The sequence below is a fragment of the Cervus canadensis genome, chromosome 7 (assembly GCF_019320065.1).
Source record: "Cervus canadensis isolate Bull #8, Minnesota chromosome 7, ASM1932006v1, whole genome shotgun sequence".
Taxonomy (NCBI): Eukaryota; Metazoa; Chordata; class Mammalia; order Artiodactyla; family Cervidae; genus Cervus; species Cervus canadensis.
The window spans coordinates 43477491-43491217 of NC_057392.1; the positions used below are offsets into that span (position 1 = coordinate 43477491).

Consider the following 13727-nt stretch of genomic DNA (forward strand, 5'->3'; position numbering starts at 1 on the left):
GAAGCAATGACAGTGAATAAATACATCTTTCTGTTTCTACTGATTGGCCACTTAAATTGGAAGAATGCATAAAGAAAATATTCTCATGCAGCAATATAAGCAATGTATAAAGATGAAAAATTTAGTAGTCTAAGGCAACCACGAGCTTCCACATTCGTTGGATATAATCGGCCAAAAATTTTTTTCTTCTTAAGAGTATGCCAAAAGAGATTGATGAGCTATTTCTGGTGTATATATAAACATGGGGTTGGTAATATTAGTTACCCTTTAAAATATACCCATTAACTTTCTGAGAAGGCATTTTCGAGCTTTGGTTTTTTTTCTTTATGTAACAAAACTTGTGTTAGGGCAGTGTTTGGTTTTGTAAACTTAAGGTCAAATTATGTCGCCAGAAAGGGAACTACATATAAAACACATGCTGAGACGCTAGCTTTAAGAGTTGTTCATCCTGGTTTCAAACAGCAGCATAAAGGAATTCCTTTGAGCTTTCTTTTGTAACCAAGTGGAAGTCACTCAGTCTTGTCTGACTCCTTGTGACCCCATGGACTATACAGTCCATGGAACTCTCCATGCCAGAATACTGGAGTGGGTAGCCTTTCCCTTCTCCAGGGGGTCTTCCCAACCCAGGGATCAAACCCAGGTCTCCCACATTGCCGGCAGATTTTTTTACCAGCTGAGCCACAAGGGAAGCCCAAGAATACTGGAGTGGGTAGCCTATCCCTTCTCCAGGGGATCTTCCCAACCCAGGGATCAAACCAGGGTCTCCTGCATTGCTGGCAGATTCTTTACCAACTGAGCTATCAGGGAAGCCCAATACCCTTTACTAATATCACATAGATGCACATTCCTTCAGTCATTTAACATTTATTGAATGTCTACTGTGTGCAAGGCACTCATCCATGGCCTAACCAACCACATTCAAGTACAAAGAATCATTAGAACCATTCCAAATCAAAGTGTAAAAACACTTTGAAAAAGGACATAGAGTGGTCAAAATGACGAGGTAAGCAGAACATAACATACATTAAAAGGTCATTTTTTAAACTTTGGACACTCCTTGGGTTGATAATCCTTTAGGAAGTCAGCTGTGTTAAATTCACATCCATGGGTGGCACTGCTTTCTATGGCAACATTCTTCATTCCAAAGCCTTTTCCCTCTGTGTCAGTACTTTCTACATTTGAATTTGTTGACTGGAAACATGTTTCTGAGTTTAGCCATTATGCTGCTAAACTCAATGAATCATGTTATTTTTAACTTGTCAAGTCATAGAGAATTTTAGCACCACCGAAGAGGAGAGATGTTTGGATTGAGTCTCTACATTCCGGATTGTGTAGCCTAAAAGCAGTTCATACTTGATTTAGTCATTTCAAGGTGCTGATAAGAATAAGAAAGAATGGTCCAACAAAACAAGTAACTTGGCCCAGCTGTGGCTGCCATGTCCTGTTCTGGGAATTCTTAGCACAGAATACTTGTGACTGCTGCTTTCTTCAAGAAACAAACTGCAGGGCTTTCCCCCACCTTTGGCAGTGACTAAGGGTTGTGACCTTGAGGCAAAGTAAATTCTCATAAGTCTTGATTTTGTCACCATAATGACAAATTATCCACCTCAAAGAGGCAGTTAAGAGGATTAAATGAGAAAAAGTGCAAGTCCTTAACCAGGCACCTGTAAGACAAAAGTGGTTCAAATAAAGACTAGTTCCCTTTATCTGACCTGTAAGAAAACAGACTAGGATTTCTTTGTCTACTCCTAGCTGAAAACAGAATGGAACTTCATCTACCCTTAATCCTTTCTCCTTACTCCAAACTTCCAGATGAATTTTATGTCCGGCAGCAATCTGATATTTTAAAAATCAGCATATAGTGGTATTTGTTTTATCACACCTTCTTTATGATGCTCTGGTACCCACTGTTACTACCTTTTCCTGACAATAAAGCACGTTACAGAATATTATCCAAATTAGAACAGACTTACTGGACTAGTAGTGCCACATCTGCAAAGTGTAAAGTCAAGTCTTCAATTACTTTAAAAATACACACACACACACACACACACACAAACTTTAACTTCTGATGACAGAAAAAGGTAGCCACAAATATTTCTCAACTGGGTAGATATATATATTTACTCTGCTTACCTCATAACAGAAGGAAAAAATGGTTCTAACAGAAGCTAACAGCTTCAGATGGCAAAAAACTCAGATGAGACTTCCACAATAGGTACACCTGTCTGAGCAAATTTTGGAATGTAGGAGGTAGAACATAGTAAACATGAAAAGCAAATAATACTTCTTCCTAAAAGTGGATCCCCTCTTTACTGAAAATCATCCTTAGACATCACAGTTTCCAATATATGCAGAAAGTCCCAAGCCCTTAAACAGCTATAATGACTTGCCTCTTGGTATTAAAATGTTCACAAAATGAAAAATTCTTTAAGCTGAGGAAAACTTTCATAATGCAACCTCAAATTGGGGGGGGGGTTAAATAACTGAAATATTTATTTAGCACTGGAGAAGTAAATTCTTAGTTGCCCGTGGGTGGCCATGTACAACAGACAGCTGACAAAGTCTGCTTAATAAAATATACAACATATTTTTTCTTATGCAAAATCAGCAACAATCTGGGATAATTCAGATTTATTATGGGGTAACTGTCAAAAGTTTATATCTGTGACAATAACGATGAAAAACCCAGAGTCCGTTCAGCTTTATCTGGCAGACGGAAGGTACAATCCTAGGGCAACAGAATTTTCAAAAACAGTACAGTTGAAGAAGTGTAAAAGGGTTCTAATTACTTAGTGACAACATAAAGTGTTCCATGGAGAACTGTGTCTCCTAAATCTCACATTCTTCATACCTATCATCTTTACCTTTCTAGGTGTCTTTCAGTCTAACACATATCTACCTGCTGATCCTTCAGATACAAAGTGTCTTTACATCCCAAATGTTATCAATGCTTCCCCCGCACCCCCCAACTGAAGTTCTTATTTCAAAGAATACACTGAAAGTTTAGAGGAGGAAATAAAAAAGGAGAAAGGAAAATCAAGCCACTTTCCCCCAGAGCAGCATATAAAACTGCAAAAGAGTTTTCCTGTGTTGAAATTAGCATGCTTTTGTAATGAATAACATCTCAGTGAAAGTAAATTAACACAATCTGCCAGGTAGAGAACTAAAAATAGGACTTTTAACAGCTATCTTCTAAAATGTCCTTCTGTTACTAAAAAGGCTGCTTTATCAGTTCCAACAGTTATGATGGGATTTAACTTTTAATCAATTCCAACTTTTATATTTAAAAAACTTACTGCAAGAAAAAATTAGCTATCTCATGGCTCATGAAATTCTAGGACAGGAGCAAGATAAATTCCTCTTGTTTAAGACAGACAATAGACCACATTAGTTAAATGGATTTTGTTTTACTTCATTCATTGAGACACCTGCAATTGCTAACAAAAATTCCCAGTGTATGCTTTGCTCGCTAATTTGGGGAAACTTCGTTCTATATTTTCCCCATTCAAATTGATTTATCAAAACAAGCTGAAATTTTTTAAATTATCCAATAGAAGGGACATGATTTAAAACATCCTAGAGAAATGACGTTATCAGTAATTTACAATTTAAAAAAACTCAGCCACAAAAAATGTCAAAGCTAAAAACAAGAGTTTTACTATGACTCGGTGCTTTATACCCTTCTGAAAGAAGTTATATTTTAATATGATGTAAAGGCAACATTGAAAGTTTTTCTTTAAATTAACCACCTAATTTGTCCCTAAAATTACAAAGAATCAAAGTCTTTTACAGGTCAAGTGCAATAAACTAAAATGTTCTTTCAGCACAAAGCAGCACTAGAAAAAGTAACAGTTATAGACGGAGTTGACTAGTTTTGCAGTGGCTGCTCCATCAATAACAGACATCAGCAGACGGTATCCATTCCAGAGTACAGACACAACTACAGACTAGATGCGAAGAATGCGTCACACACTTGGCTGATAAATGTTCTTTGTCTTTGTATCTTTCTATTTTGAATGAAGTGGATTTCTTATTAAAGTTTAAATCAGATCACATCAGTTGGCGGTTTAAACAACATGATGAGGTATGAAAGCTCTGAATATCCCTAATGTTCAGCAGGATTTACCAGAGATATAACAGCTTGTCAGGGGAACTTTCAAATAGTTACACTTTTGGGGTTATAATGAATTCTAGAAGAGGACAAGATTAAAGAGGTTTAAAAGGATATTCTCTGAAAAAGAAGTGAGCAACTTTTCCTTCAGAATTCATTTTGAACAGCACATCAACAAAAAATCTTCTCTGATAATGTGTCCCAACATTGAGTCAAGATGGCCAACTAGCACCAAGAAGTCGTATTGAACTCAGTTGCAGTTCTCTTGGCAATTAAGCTTATTTTTCTCATTCCAGTCCGAGCACAAATGTGGATCACTGAAGACAGTACTGGAAGCGCCATTTGTAGGTAGAGGTTGTAGTCATTAAATGAGCCAGAAGGTAGAAACTTTTTATTTTATGGAAGGGACTTGACTGGGCAGTACTAGTAGGAGATGAAATGATTAGGGAACAATGAGGTTATAAGAAAAAGATCACTGCCCTTATTTGGGTTAAACAGGTCTGTCCAGAAGATGGTCCTGAAAATAAGGATGCTACTTATGCGCAGCATGAATACACTAGAATCCAGCTGCAGCTAACTAAGGAAAAAAAACAATCCCTAAGTAACCTTTAGAAGCATATATTATTTGCCAGTCACAGAAGGGAACAGCACCTAAGGTGAACTCCAATTTAACGAGGACCTTGATCAGGACCACAAAGCCTGAAACATTTGTTTTAATGCAGAAACAGCCCTAGTCACACTGGTTAAGTTTGGGAAAATCAGAGGTTTTTTTTTTCCTTTTCTGTTTTTAACTTTTTTATTGAATTACAGGATACGGTTTTGATCACTAAGGATTCTAAATCTTCATACCAGTATTAGAACTGTATCACTTCCAAATCCTAAGACACGTTAAGACCAAAGAGAAGCAATAGCCATACAAATTAATATGTGCCCCTCTTCTCCTTTCTGCTCTAAGGGAATCTTCAAACCAGTTATCACATTTAAGAGTCAAAGTGTTAATTCTTCAGCATTCCTGACAACTAGAAGCACATTCACTGAAGGCTGAAGGTGAGGGAGCGGATGGTTTACTATCTGTGAAGAATAGCGTCAATAGAGGAAAGAAAACCATCCAATCTCAGTAAGGATTAATGCAAATTTGGCTAGAAAAAGCCACCAGTTAATCCAAGGGTTCACTGTGGAAGAACTCATGAAAAGTACTCTGAAGTACACAACAGGTCTAAACATCTCCCTTGTTGCAAGTAGTTGTGTGAAATTCAAAGTAAAGATTTAGTCTCATCTTTTAATGTCAGTATTTTTTCCCACATTAAAGGGAATGAGGAGTCCTCTTTTTCCCCCACAAAAAAAAAGGGAGCCACATTAACATGTGTATATTCCCATGACTCTATAATATGTAAGTGCGGATCTCGAAAGCCTAGGGTTTTCCATAACAGAGTGGGCCGTTCTGGTTATTACCCTTTTATTAGAAGGGTATTCCACCACAGAGAGCCAAAGGTTTTCCAGATGTGTGTAAGAGAGCAGGTGCGCAAGGCAAGCAAATGAGCGCAAACAGTATTATGGAAAACATTTGAGAAGTTAGCTCCATGAGGACTGTGGGCTCCACAAGAGGACTTGACTGGGTAGCCTGGTCTGACACAGGGACATGAAAGCAGAGATTGCTTCAAAGCTGGAAACCTTCCATAGGTGCCTCACACTGCTGGAAGATGTACTGCTGCTGGCTGAGGTCAACCTGGGGTGCGATGCTGCTGTCCTCATCCTCGGTCCCAAAGTAATGCTCAATAAGATCAAAGGCCTTCTGGTAGATCTCTTGGTTTTCATGACTCTGTAAGAATTCAATTTTATCCAGGCCTAAAATGAAGAATTTTAAAAATCTGTTATACACCTGTTAGAAATTTTAATAGAACTGTATTTTGCCATGTTTGTTTTTCTGATGTAAAGGAAGATTCTTTACTTACTTCTCATAAGCATTTTGCAACAACACAGAAAATATTCCTCCAGTTACAACTGAATAGAAGTATTGCAAACTGACATCTTAAACATGTGTACAAGCAACAGTGAGTTCCCAGAAGCAGCAATTTCTGTAACAGTCGTATCATCCTATGCCTAAGGCCAGTAGCAGAAGTCTTCCTATTGGACTGTGTCTGTGGCCTAAGTTTACTCTGAGCTCTAGTTCTATCTACCCAGGCTCTGAGCTAACCAATATTATTTCAACAAAGGTGTAACATCCATAAATCAATCAGCCAGAATCAATTTATACTGCTTTAAGGAAGAAGTCCAACCAGAAAAACTAGCCAACACATACTCCCTTTACTAAGTTTAATACATCTGAGCTAGGCTTTCTTTTACCTACAGCTTATAAGCAATCTAATGGCTACAGCAATACTGGAAATAAATATTAACAGTGCTCAGAAAAAAAAAAGTACATATACATATTAAAAACCACATATATATACACACACATCCAAAAATTAACAAGATTTATCTTCTATAGCAAAATATCTAGGTAAAGGAACATTTGTCTTTTTATACATTTCAAAATTTCTTACACTAAGCAAGAATATAGTTTTTATAATCAAGCCTTTTAAAAAGTGGTAAACTGTTAAAGTCATTTTGGAAAACAATTCTGCATTATCTGATAAATCTGAAGATAACTGTGCCCTATGACCCCTAATTCCAATCTCAGGAATAAACAGACCTTAGAGCAGTGGTTTTCAATAGTGGCTATACATGAAAATCACTTAGGGAACATAAAAGTTATAAAGTACAATGGTAAACCAATGATTAAAAGTACAGTTAGAACTGAGATTGGAAGAATGAGGAAACCAAAAGGCAGATAGTGACTCTACTGTTTCTAATGAAACTCTAGAAATCTTTACAGTTAGGAGCACAGGAACTGGGAAATGCAATGCAAAATCAGAACTCTAATATCTTAGAAAAGGAGTGGAATGGGATGTTGTCTATAGTAGATACGGGTGCTCTTGAGGTTCAGATGTACTAGTAAGAATACAGAAGTATCATAATGGTGGGCAGCATCAGGGAATAAAAGATCCTAACAGTCCAATGTAAAAAGGGCTAAACTTAGGATATTTGCTTCTCTTCACATCTACAATGCATCTGTTTTCCAATCCTGCATGCCAAATATTTATAGGAGAAATTTTTTGTATGAGTTTGCTAATGACAGGTGTGAACAGGCCAAAAAGCACGGAGAAAAAAGAAAAAAATAATTTCAGGACATCAATTAATCTCGCTTACCATAAGCTTCTTCAATCAAAGCACAGTAAGGATTAATGCCACTGCCATTCCTTTTGGCTTCTTGTTCTCCAAGCCTCAGGATATTTTCCAAGCCATTTAGGGCAACCTGTACAATCTTAGAGTCCATGACTGTGAGGAGATCACAGAGTGGCTTGATACAGCCCAGTTCTACGAGGTACCTAAATTGATAGAACAATTTAGTCACACAAAGCTTTTAATTTCATAAAACTTCAGTGAAATTGGTGGAAGGGAAATCCTCAAATTCATTGAAGAAATAAAAGTAGGCACTCGTTCAACCATACAACCTACACCTTGTCCAAAAAAGTCCAAGAGACACTGATAGCAAATAAACACGAAAAGACACCCAGCATGTGTCACTGGGAGGCTATAAATCAAAACCGATGACCCCACACCTGTTAAAATGGATAAAATCTAAAACACTGACACCACCACATGCTGACAAGGATGTGGAGAAACAACATCCTTTTTATTTTGCTTGAGACGACATCTCATTTTTTGCTGGTAGGAATAGAAAATAAGATAACCACAGTGAAAAACACCTTGGCAGTTTTTTTTTTTTAAAGAAAGCTTTTCATATGACCCAGCAATCACACTCCCCAGACATTTACTCAATTGTGATGAAAATTTATGTCCACACAAAAACCTGTACAAGTATATCTACAGGAGTTTTATTCGTAACTCAGGTGAATGAATAAACTATAGTGCATCCAGACAATGGAATACTGTTCTTGTATAATCACAAAGTTGTGTCCAACTCTTTTGCAACTCCAAGGACTATAGCCCACCAGGCTCCTCTGTCCATGGGATTTCCCAGGCAAGAATACTGGAGTTGGTTGCCACTTCCTTCTCCAGGGGATCTTCCCCACCTAGGGATCAAACCCATGTCTCCTGCATTGGCAGGTGGATTCTTTACCACTGAGCCACCAGGGATTCAGTGATAAAAATAAAATGAGCTATCAAGCTATGAAAAGATGTGAAGGGACCTTAAATGCATATTGCTAAATGAAAGAAACTAGTCTGGAAAGACTCCATACTGTATGATTCGAAATACATAACATTCTGGAAAGTATAAAACTTTTATAAAGGCAACAGAAAAGAATAGTGGTTGCCAGGGATTTGAGGGAGGGGGTAAGGGTGTAGTGATGAACAGGTGAAGAAGAGGGGACTTTTAGAGCAGTGAATGATACAACAATGGTGGAAACAGTCATCAAAATCTGTAACTGTACAACACAAATAATAATCCTCAATATAAAATATGAATTTAAGCTAATAACGTATCAATACTGGTTCTACTGTAACAAATATAACCATACTAAAGTAAGACTTTACTAGAAGAAATAAATTTACAAAGTATACAGGAACTTTTATTATCATCTCAATTTTTCTCTTCTTTTAAAAGCCTTAATTTTTTAAAGTTTTATATCATATTTAGCTTTATTATTTACTATGGAATGAATTTAATAGTATCGTGCATAATTTTATTTAAATATTTACTGATAATTTAGATGATATGTCCTTCGACAGGCTAGGTCACTCAAATACAGACTACATAGGCCTAAAGCCATTTCTGACCATTTCCCCTTCCTTTACAGCACAGTTTTTAGTCACTAAAACCTGTTAACCATTCCTTCAACATATCTATATAATTCTCAGTTTCTCTTTAAAAAAAAAAAAAAAGCCTCCTTAGATTATATTAGTTGCTGCAAATTTGAAAATCATAGAAAAACATAAAGAAAAATAAAAAGCATCCAGAGATAACCCGCTGTGCTACATATAAGCAGGATGACTTTGGACAAGTTATCTGATCTGTGTCTCAGTTTCCTCAAGTAGAGAAATCTGGCAACCACACTAAGTCTGTCATTAAACGCCACCAAAATTTTAAAAGTAGTTAATTAAACAGATGTTTACATGGTCTGCACTTAAAACTCCACTGGCCTATACAGGCAACATCAATTGGATATTTCAGAGACTTGTTCAGAATCTCCAAATTGTCCTCAAGCTTGATCCTGGTCTATGTCTGATGTGATCTCCTCTCCCCACTAGAAATCTTGGTTCAGTGACCTCTAATCCTTGTATTTTCTTTTAAAACCTCATTACTTTTGTAATACTGTTTGGTTGTAAAATCTTTTATTATGAAAACCAGTGTACTGAAAACTTGATTCAGGATTAAAAACAAATTTTAAGTTATAAAAAGCTTCTAGAACTTGTATATAATTAAATGAATAAATATTGACTAAAACTATTTTAAAACTACCAAAAAATGTGCTAATAAGTAAATTCAGAGTTTTGAAGATGTGAGTAGATTTTATCTGCACAAACATGGTAAATGAGCTCTGGGTTCCAAATTCTAGCCATTTAAATTATACCTCCTTACAAGATCAGAGGAATTTAAGGTGCTATTTTCTGCTGCAATCATTCATCTCTGGAGACTTAAAGACCACCATAGTGGTGTTTCACTATTGATAGAAGTTTCTCCAAACAAAGTAACCTTCATCAAAACAGAGGACCAGGAGAGCTGGGCTGGTAGGAGATGGAAAATCATACCACTTTGAGAAAAGCATGGTTCAAGTCTAGAACTGGCTCCAATGAATGGTGTATTTCAAACACTTGGATAAAGCAATCACTGATGCTACGTGGCTTTGTGTCAGGAAAGGCTTTCATTAAGAAAATTTCTGATGAGCAACAAACTCACCGTGTCTTAAACCATCTCTCTTAAGACAGGATTTTGCTTCTTCTGTGTCCTAATTTTTATCAACAGCGTCACTTTTTCCTTCAGTCTTTAGCTCTTTCCTTTCCTTTTCAATCTGTTACCAAATCCTATAGATCTCTTTCCAATATTTAGACCCGTACCTCACTGCTACAGCTATTATATATATATTTTGCTCACACAGCATGTGGGATCTTTAGTTTCCACTAGGGATCAAACCTATATGCCCTGCAGTGGAAGCAGTGAAGTCTTTTTTTTTTTTCGTTAACATTTAAATAGAAAATTTATTATTTTCATCTTCCAAGTGTTTTCTTTTTCTATCAGGGGAAAACAAAAAGAATCTTAAGGACAGTTGTCACTTGCTGCCAAATTGAGGGTAGTCTTTCTCCAGTGGTTTAGTCGCTAAGTCGTGTCCGACTCCTGTGACCCCATGACGTCTTAACCACTGGATTGCAAACGAAGTCCAAGTCCTTACAGCTATTACTGTAATTTTCACCATCACTGCGTACTGAACTATTAATACTACAATGGCATCTTAACTGCTCTCTTTCCTCTCCTCACAATACTGTCTTCTTCATATCACTCTTAATATTAAAGACACTCCAAAGTCTTCCTATATCCAAGATTAAAGCCTTCATCCCAGTTTTCAAAGTCTATCAATTATTTAATTCCTCATCCCTGCAAAATAATAGCCTATAGAGAGATTGATTTGCCTTTTCCAATAACATTTACTGTGCACATTTCTTCATGATATTCTCTCCTCTAAAACTGCCAAATCTCTACTCAAATGGCAAGTTTCATCTCTTTTATGAAACTTTAATTCCAGGCAACATTATTTATCCTTCAGTTTTAAGAACTGTAGTATGTATTAGCATTTGATTATATTTAACCTAAAATTCTGAGTATTTCCCAAGTTATTCATAACTGGTTCTTGCATCTAAATCTCGTCTTCTCAACAAGAATAAGCAAAAGCCACATAGATGTCTTTTATCAGTAATAAAGTCATTTTATTTTCTATAATTTAGACTGTAATATTTTCATAATAATCTTTCAATATAACTCTTTAATTAAGAAAAAAATGGCTAGGAGATTGAGAATTAACTTCATTATTACTAATGGCTATGCTGAACTTTAAAAAGGGATAGGAGCCGTTCCATTCCTAACAGAGCAAAATACCCTGAATAGTTCCTGATGGATACCATAGTATTTTTTAAATGTCTTTAAAATATACACATGTACAGTTTTATTATGTCAATTAAGAAAACATACTGGTATAAAATATAGTGACAATAATTACAAATCTGAATCTGAACATAAAGCTTGACTATCAACTGTTCTGTGTGCATGCGTGTTAAGCTGCTTCAGTCATGTCCAACTCTGAGCAACCCCATGACTGCAGTCTACCAGGCTCCTCTGTCCATGGGATTCTCCAGGCAAGAACACTGGAGTGGGTTGCCGTGCCCTCCTTCAGGGGATCTTCCCAACCCAGCATTGAACCCGCGTCTCTTACATCTCCTGCACTGGCAGCCAGGTTCTTTATCACGAGCGCCACCTGGGAAGCCCCATCAACTGTTCTAATAACTTCTATATTACTTCATATTACTGCCATCTGGTGGTGACATATTTAAAAATCATAGTACTCCAAACCAGAATTTTGAAGATTAAAAAAGACTCAATCTCATACAAATAGGTTCTGAAGACCACTTGAAGTCCTCCTTGACTAACCTATCCATGATGAACTCTACTAAAATAGCTACTGCATGTGTTAATCTATTTAAATTGTATTATTTCAGGTATATACCTCTGATTTTCTGTAATTGATCAATTTCTGAAATCTTAGGACTACTTTACCTTCTCATGTTGAAATTCCGAACACAGCACTAAAAGTCAGCATTGGCTGAGCACCTACATTTAATCCACAAAGAAACAATATCAGAAGTATCTATGTTTCCCCCATGTTACATGTGTAGAAAAGGTGAATGGTTTAACACTCATTGGTGACCATCTTCTCATTTGAATTCCCCAAAGTACGTTAAGGCAGGATATATCTATAATCAAGCATTTGATTATATGATATTCTTTTGAGGAATTGATCCCTATCCATATTTATGCATTCTCTAGCCATTAAGGTCGTAAATTGCTGCTCTAGGGGCCATTTAAGTCTCAATCTAATACAAATCTCTCCCTTTACTAAATAATAGTACTTTAGGAGACTTGCCCCTACTGAATTTGGCACTTTCATACTTCTCTTTCAAGGCTGTGCATTTCTATTATTAAGACATCTAAACAAGAAATAGCAAGTTAGCTATTAAAGTTAGACTCTTAAGAATTCTACAAGTAACCTACTGGACTACCCACAATGTTTCTGATCAGACAGCTTTCAGAGGAGGCTCAAGTCACCCCTATAAGTATTTCAATGGCCTCAAACCTCAACTATGCCTTCCTTCTCACGTCCCAGAATTATCTTTAGCAATAAAGAATGGGCGAAATATTAAGAAATCAAATATATGCGAGTCTAATTATGAAAATAATAACAATCTTCCAAGAGGCCAGAGTTGAGCATTCTTAACTGGGAGACAGAATGATTTTCTTTACAAGGCACTACTTGGCTAGTACTTACTTGATCTGTTCAGCTGATCCTCCAGAAGTTGCATTTGTGATGGCCCAAGCAGCTTCTTTCCTTGTCCGAAACTCAGCAGTTTGTAATATACTAATAAGGGCTGGGAAAATGTTGGCATCTATCACAGTCTGCAATTAAAGAAAAAAATTAAAGAAAACAAAATTACAGGAGTTGTAAAAATGTTCATGATGCTACTTATAACTTTTCAGCTAGCTTTACTAACGTTGTCCCTCCCCTGTTAAAGATCCACCAGAAAGAATTAACTACTCATTATCCCAAACTTTTTGGCTACACTTAGTAACACTAACATCCTTCCTAGAGTTTGTGACCTTGTAATCGCCTAGTTTTCTATTCTACATGGGTTCTTTTCTTTTATTGTTCTCTCTTATTCCATTCACAGTAACAAATTTTAAAGGTTCAATTCTCTGTTCCTCAGCCATTCTCCTTTCTTTCATAGCATCCACTCTCACATGTGTGTTCTACAGCTCCAGTCCCCATTTCTCACTGGAATTCCAGTCCAAGGTGGCTGAGAGCTTAGTTTACATCTGCTATCCACCTTAAACATATCATCTGCTCTATCAGGTCTTTTTTCAAACCTCTCTAGTTCACAAAGGCTGTTTTGTATTTATTTATTCATTCTAAATTCAATCAGTCACCAAGTCTCCCTTACATTCTCAATTCAGAACATCCTAAGTCCATCTTTTCCTTTAGCACTGCCACGTTTTCACTCCAAGCCACAACCTCCCACCCAGATTACCAGAATAGCCTTTAGTTAGACAGAGTACTTTTATTCAGTCCCTCTCATATACTTAAGTAGTCTTCCTCAAATTGCTTTCTTCATGTTTCTCCTCAGTTCAAGAACCTAAAATGGGTTATCATTTCCTGTATCAAAAAACTATACAATTGATGGTAGCAGACAATAAACTACAGCTGAAAACATGCTATAAATTGCCATAGCTATAAATCCCAGTCCCTGACAGCCTTCTGGGGGGTGACTAACAATGTTTTCCTGGTCA

The 13727-nt window shown here is 36.7% G+C and overlaps 1 protein-coding gene across 1 annotated transcript in view; it reads right to left on the reverse strand.

Annotated features, from left to right (window-relative positions):
- Positions 1–2471: 2471 nt before the first annotated feature.
- Positions 2472–13727, reverse strand: part of KPNA1 (karyopherin subunit alpha 1) — a 68065-nt gene continuing 56809 nt past the window's right edge. The window contains exons 12-14 of the mRNA XM_043473136.1: positions 12712–12839; positions 7364–7542; positions 2472–5959 (exon numbers count right to left, since the gene is read on the reverse strand). Of these exons, the coding sequence (XP_043329071.1) occupies positions 5772–5959; positions 7364–7542; positions 12712–12839 (495 nt within the window). The 3' untranslated portion in view covers positions 2472–5771. The remainder of the gene's footprint in view (positions 5960–7363; positions 7543–12711; positions 12840–13727) is intronic.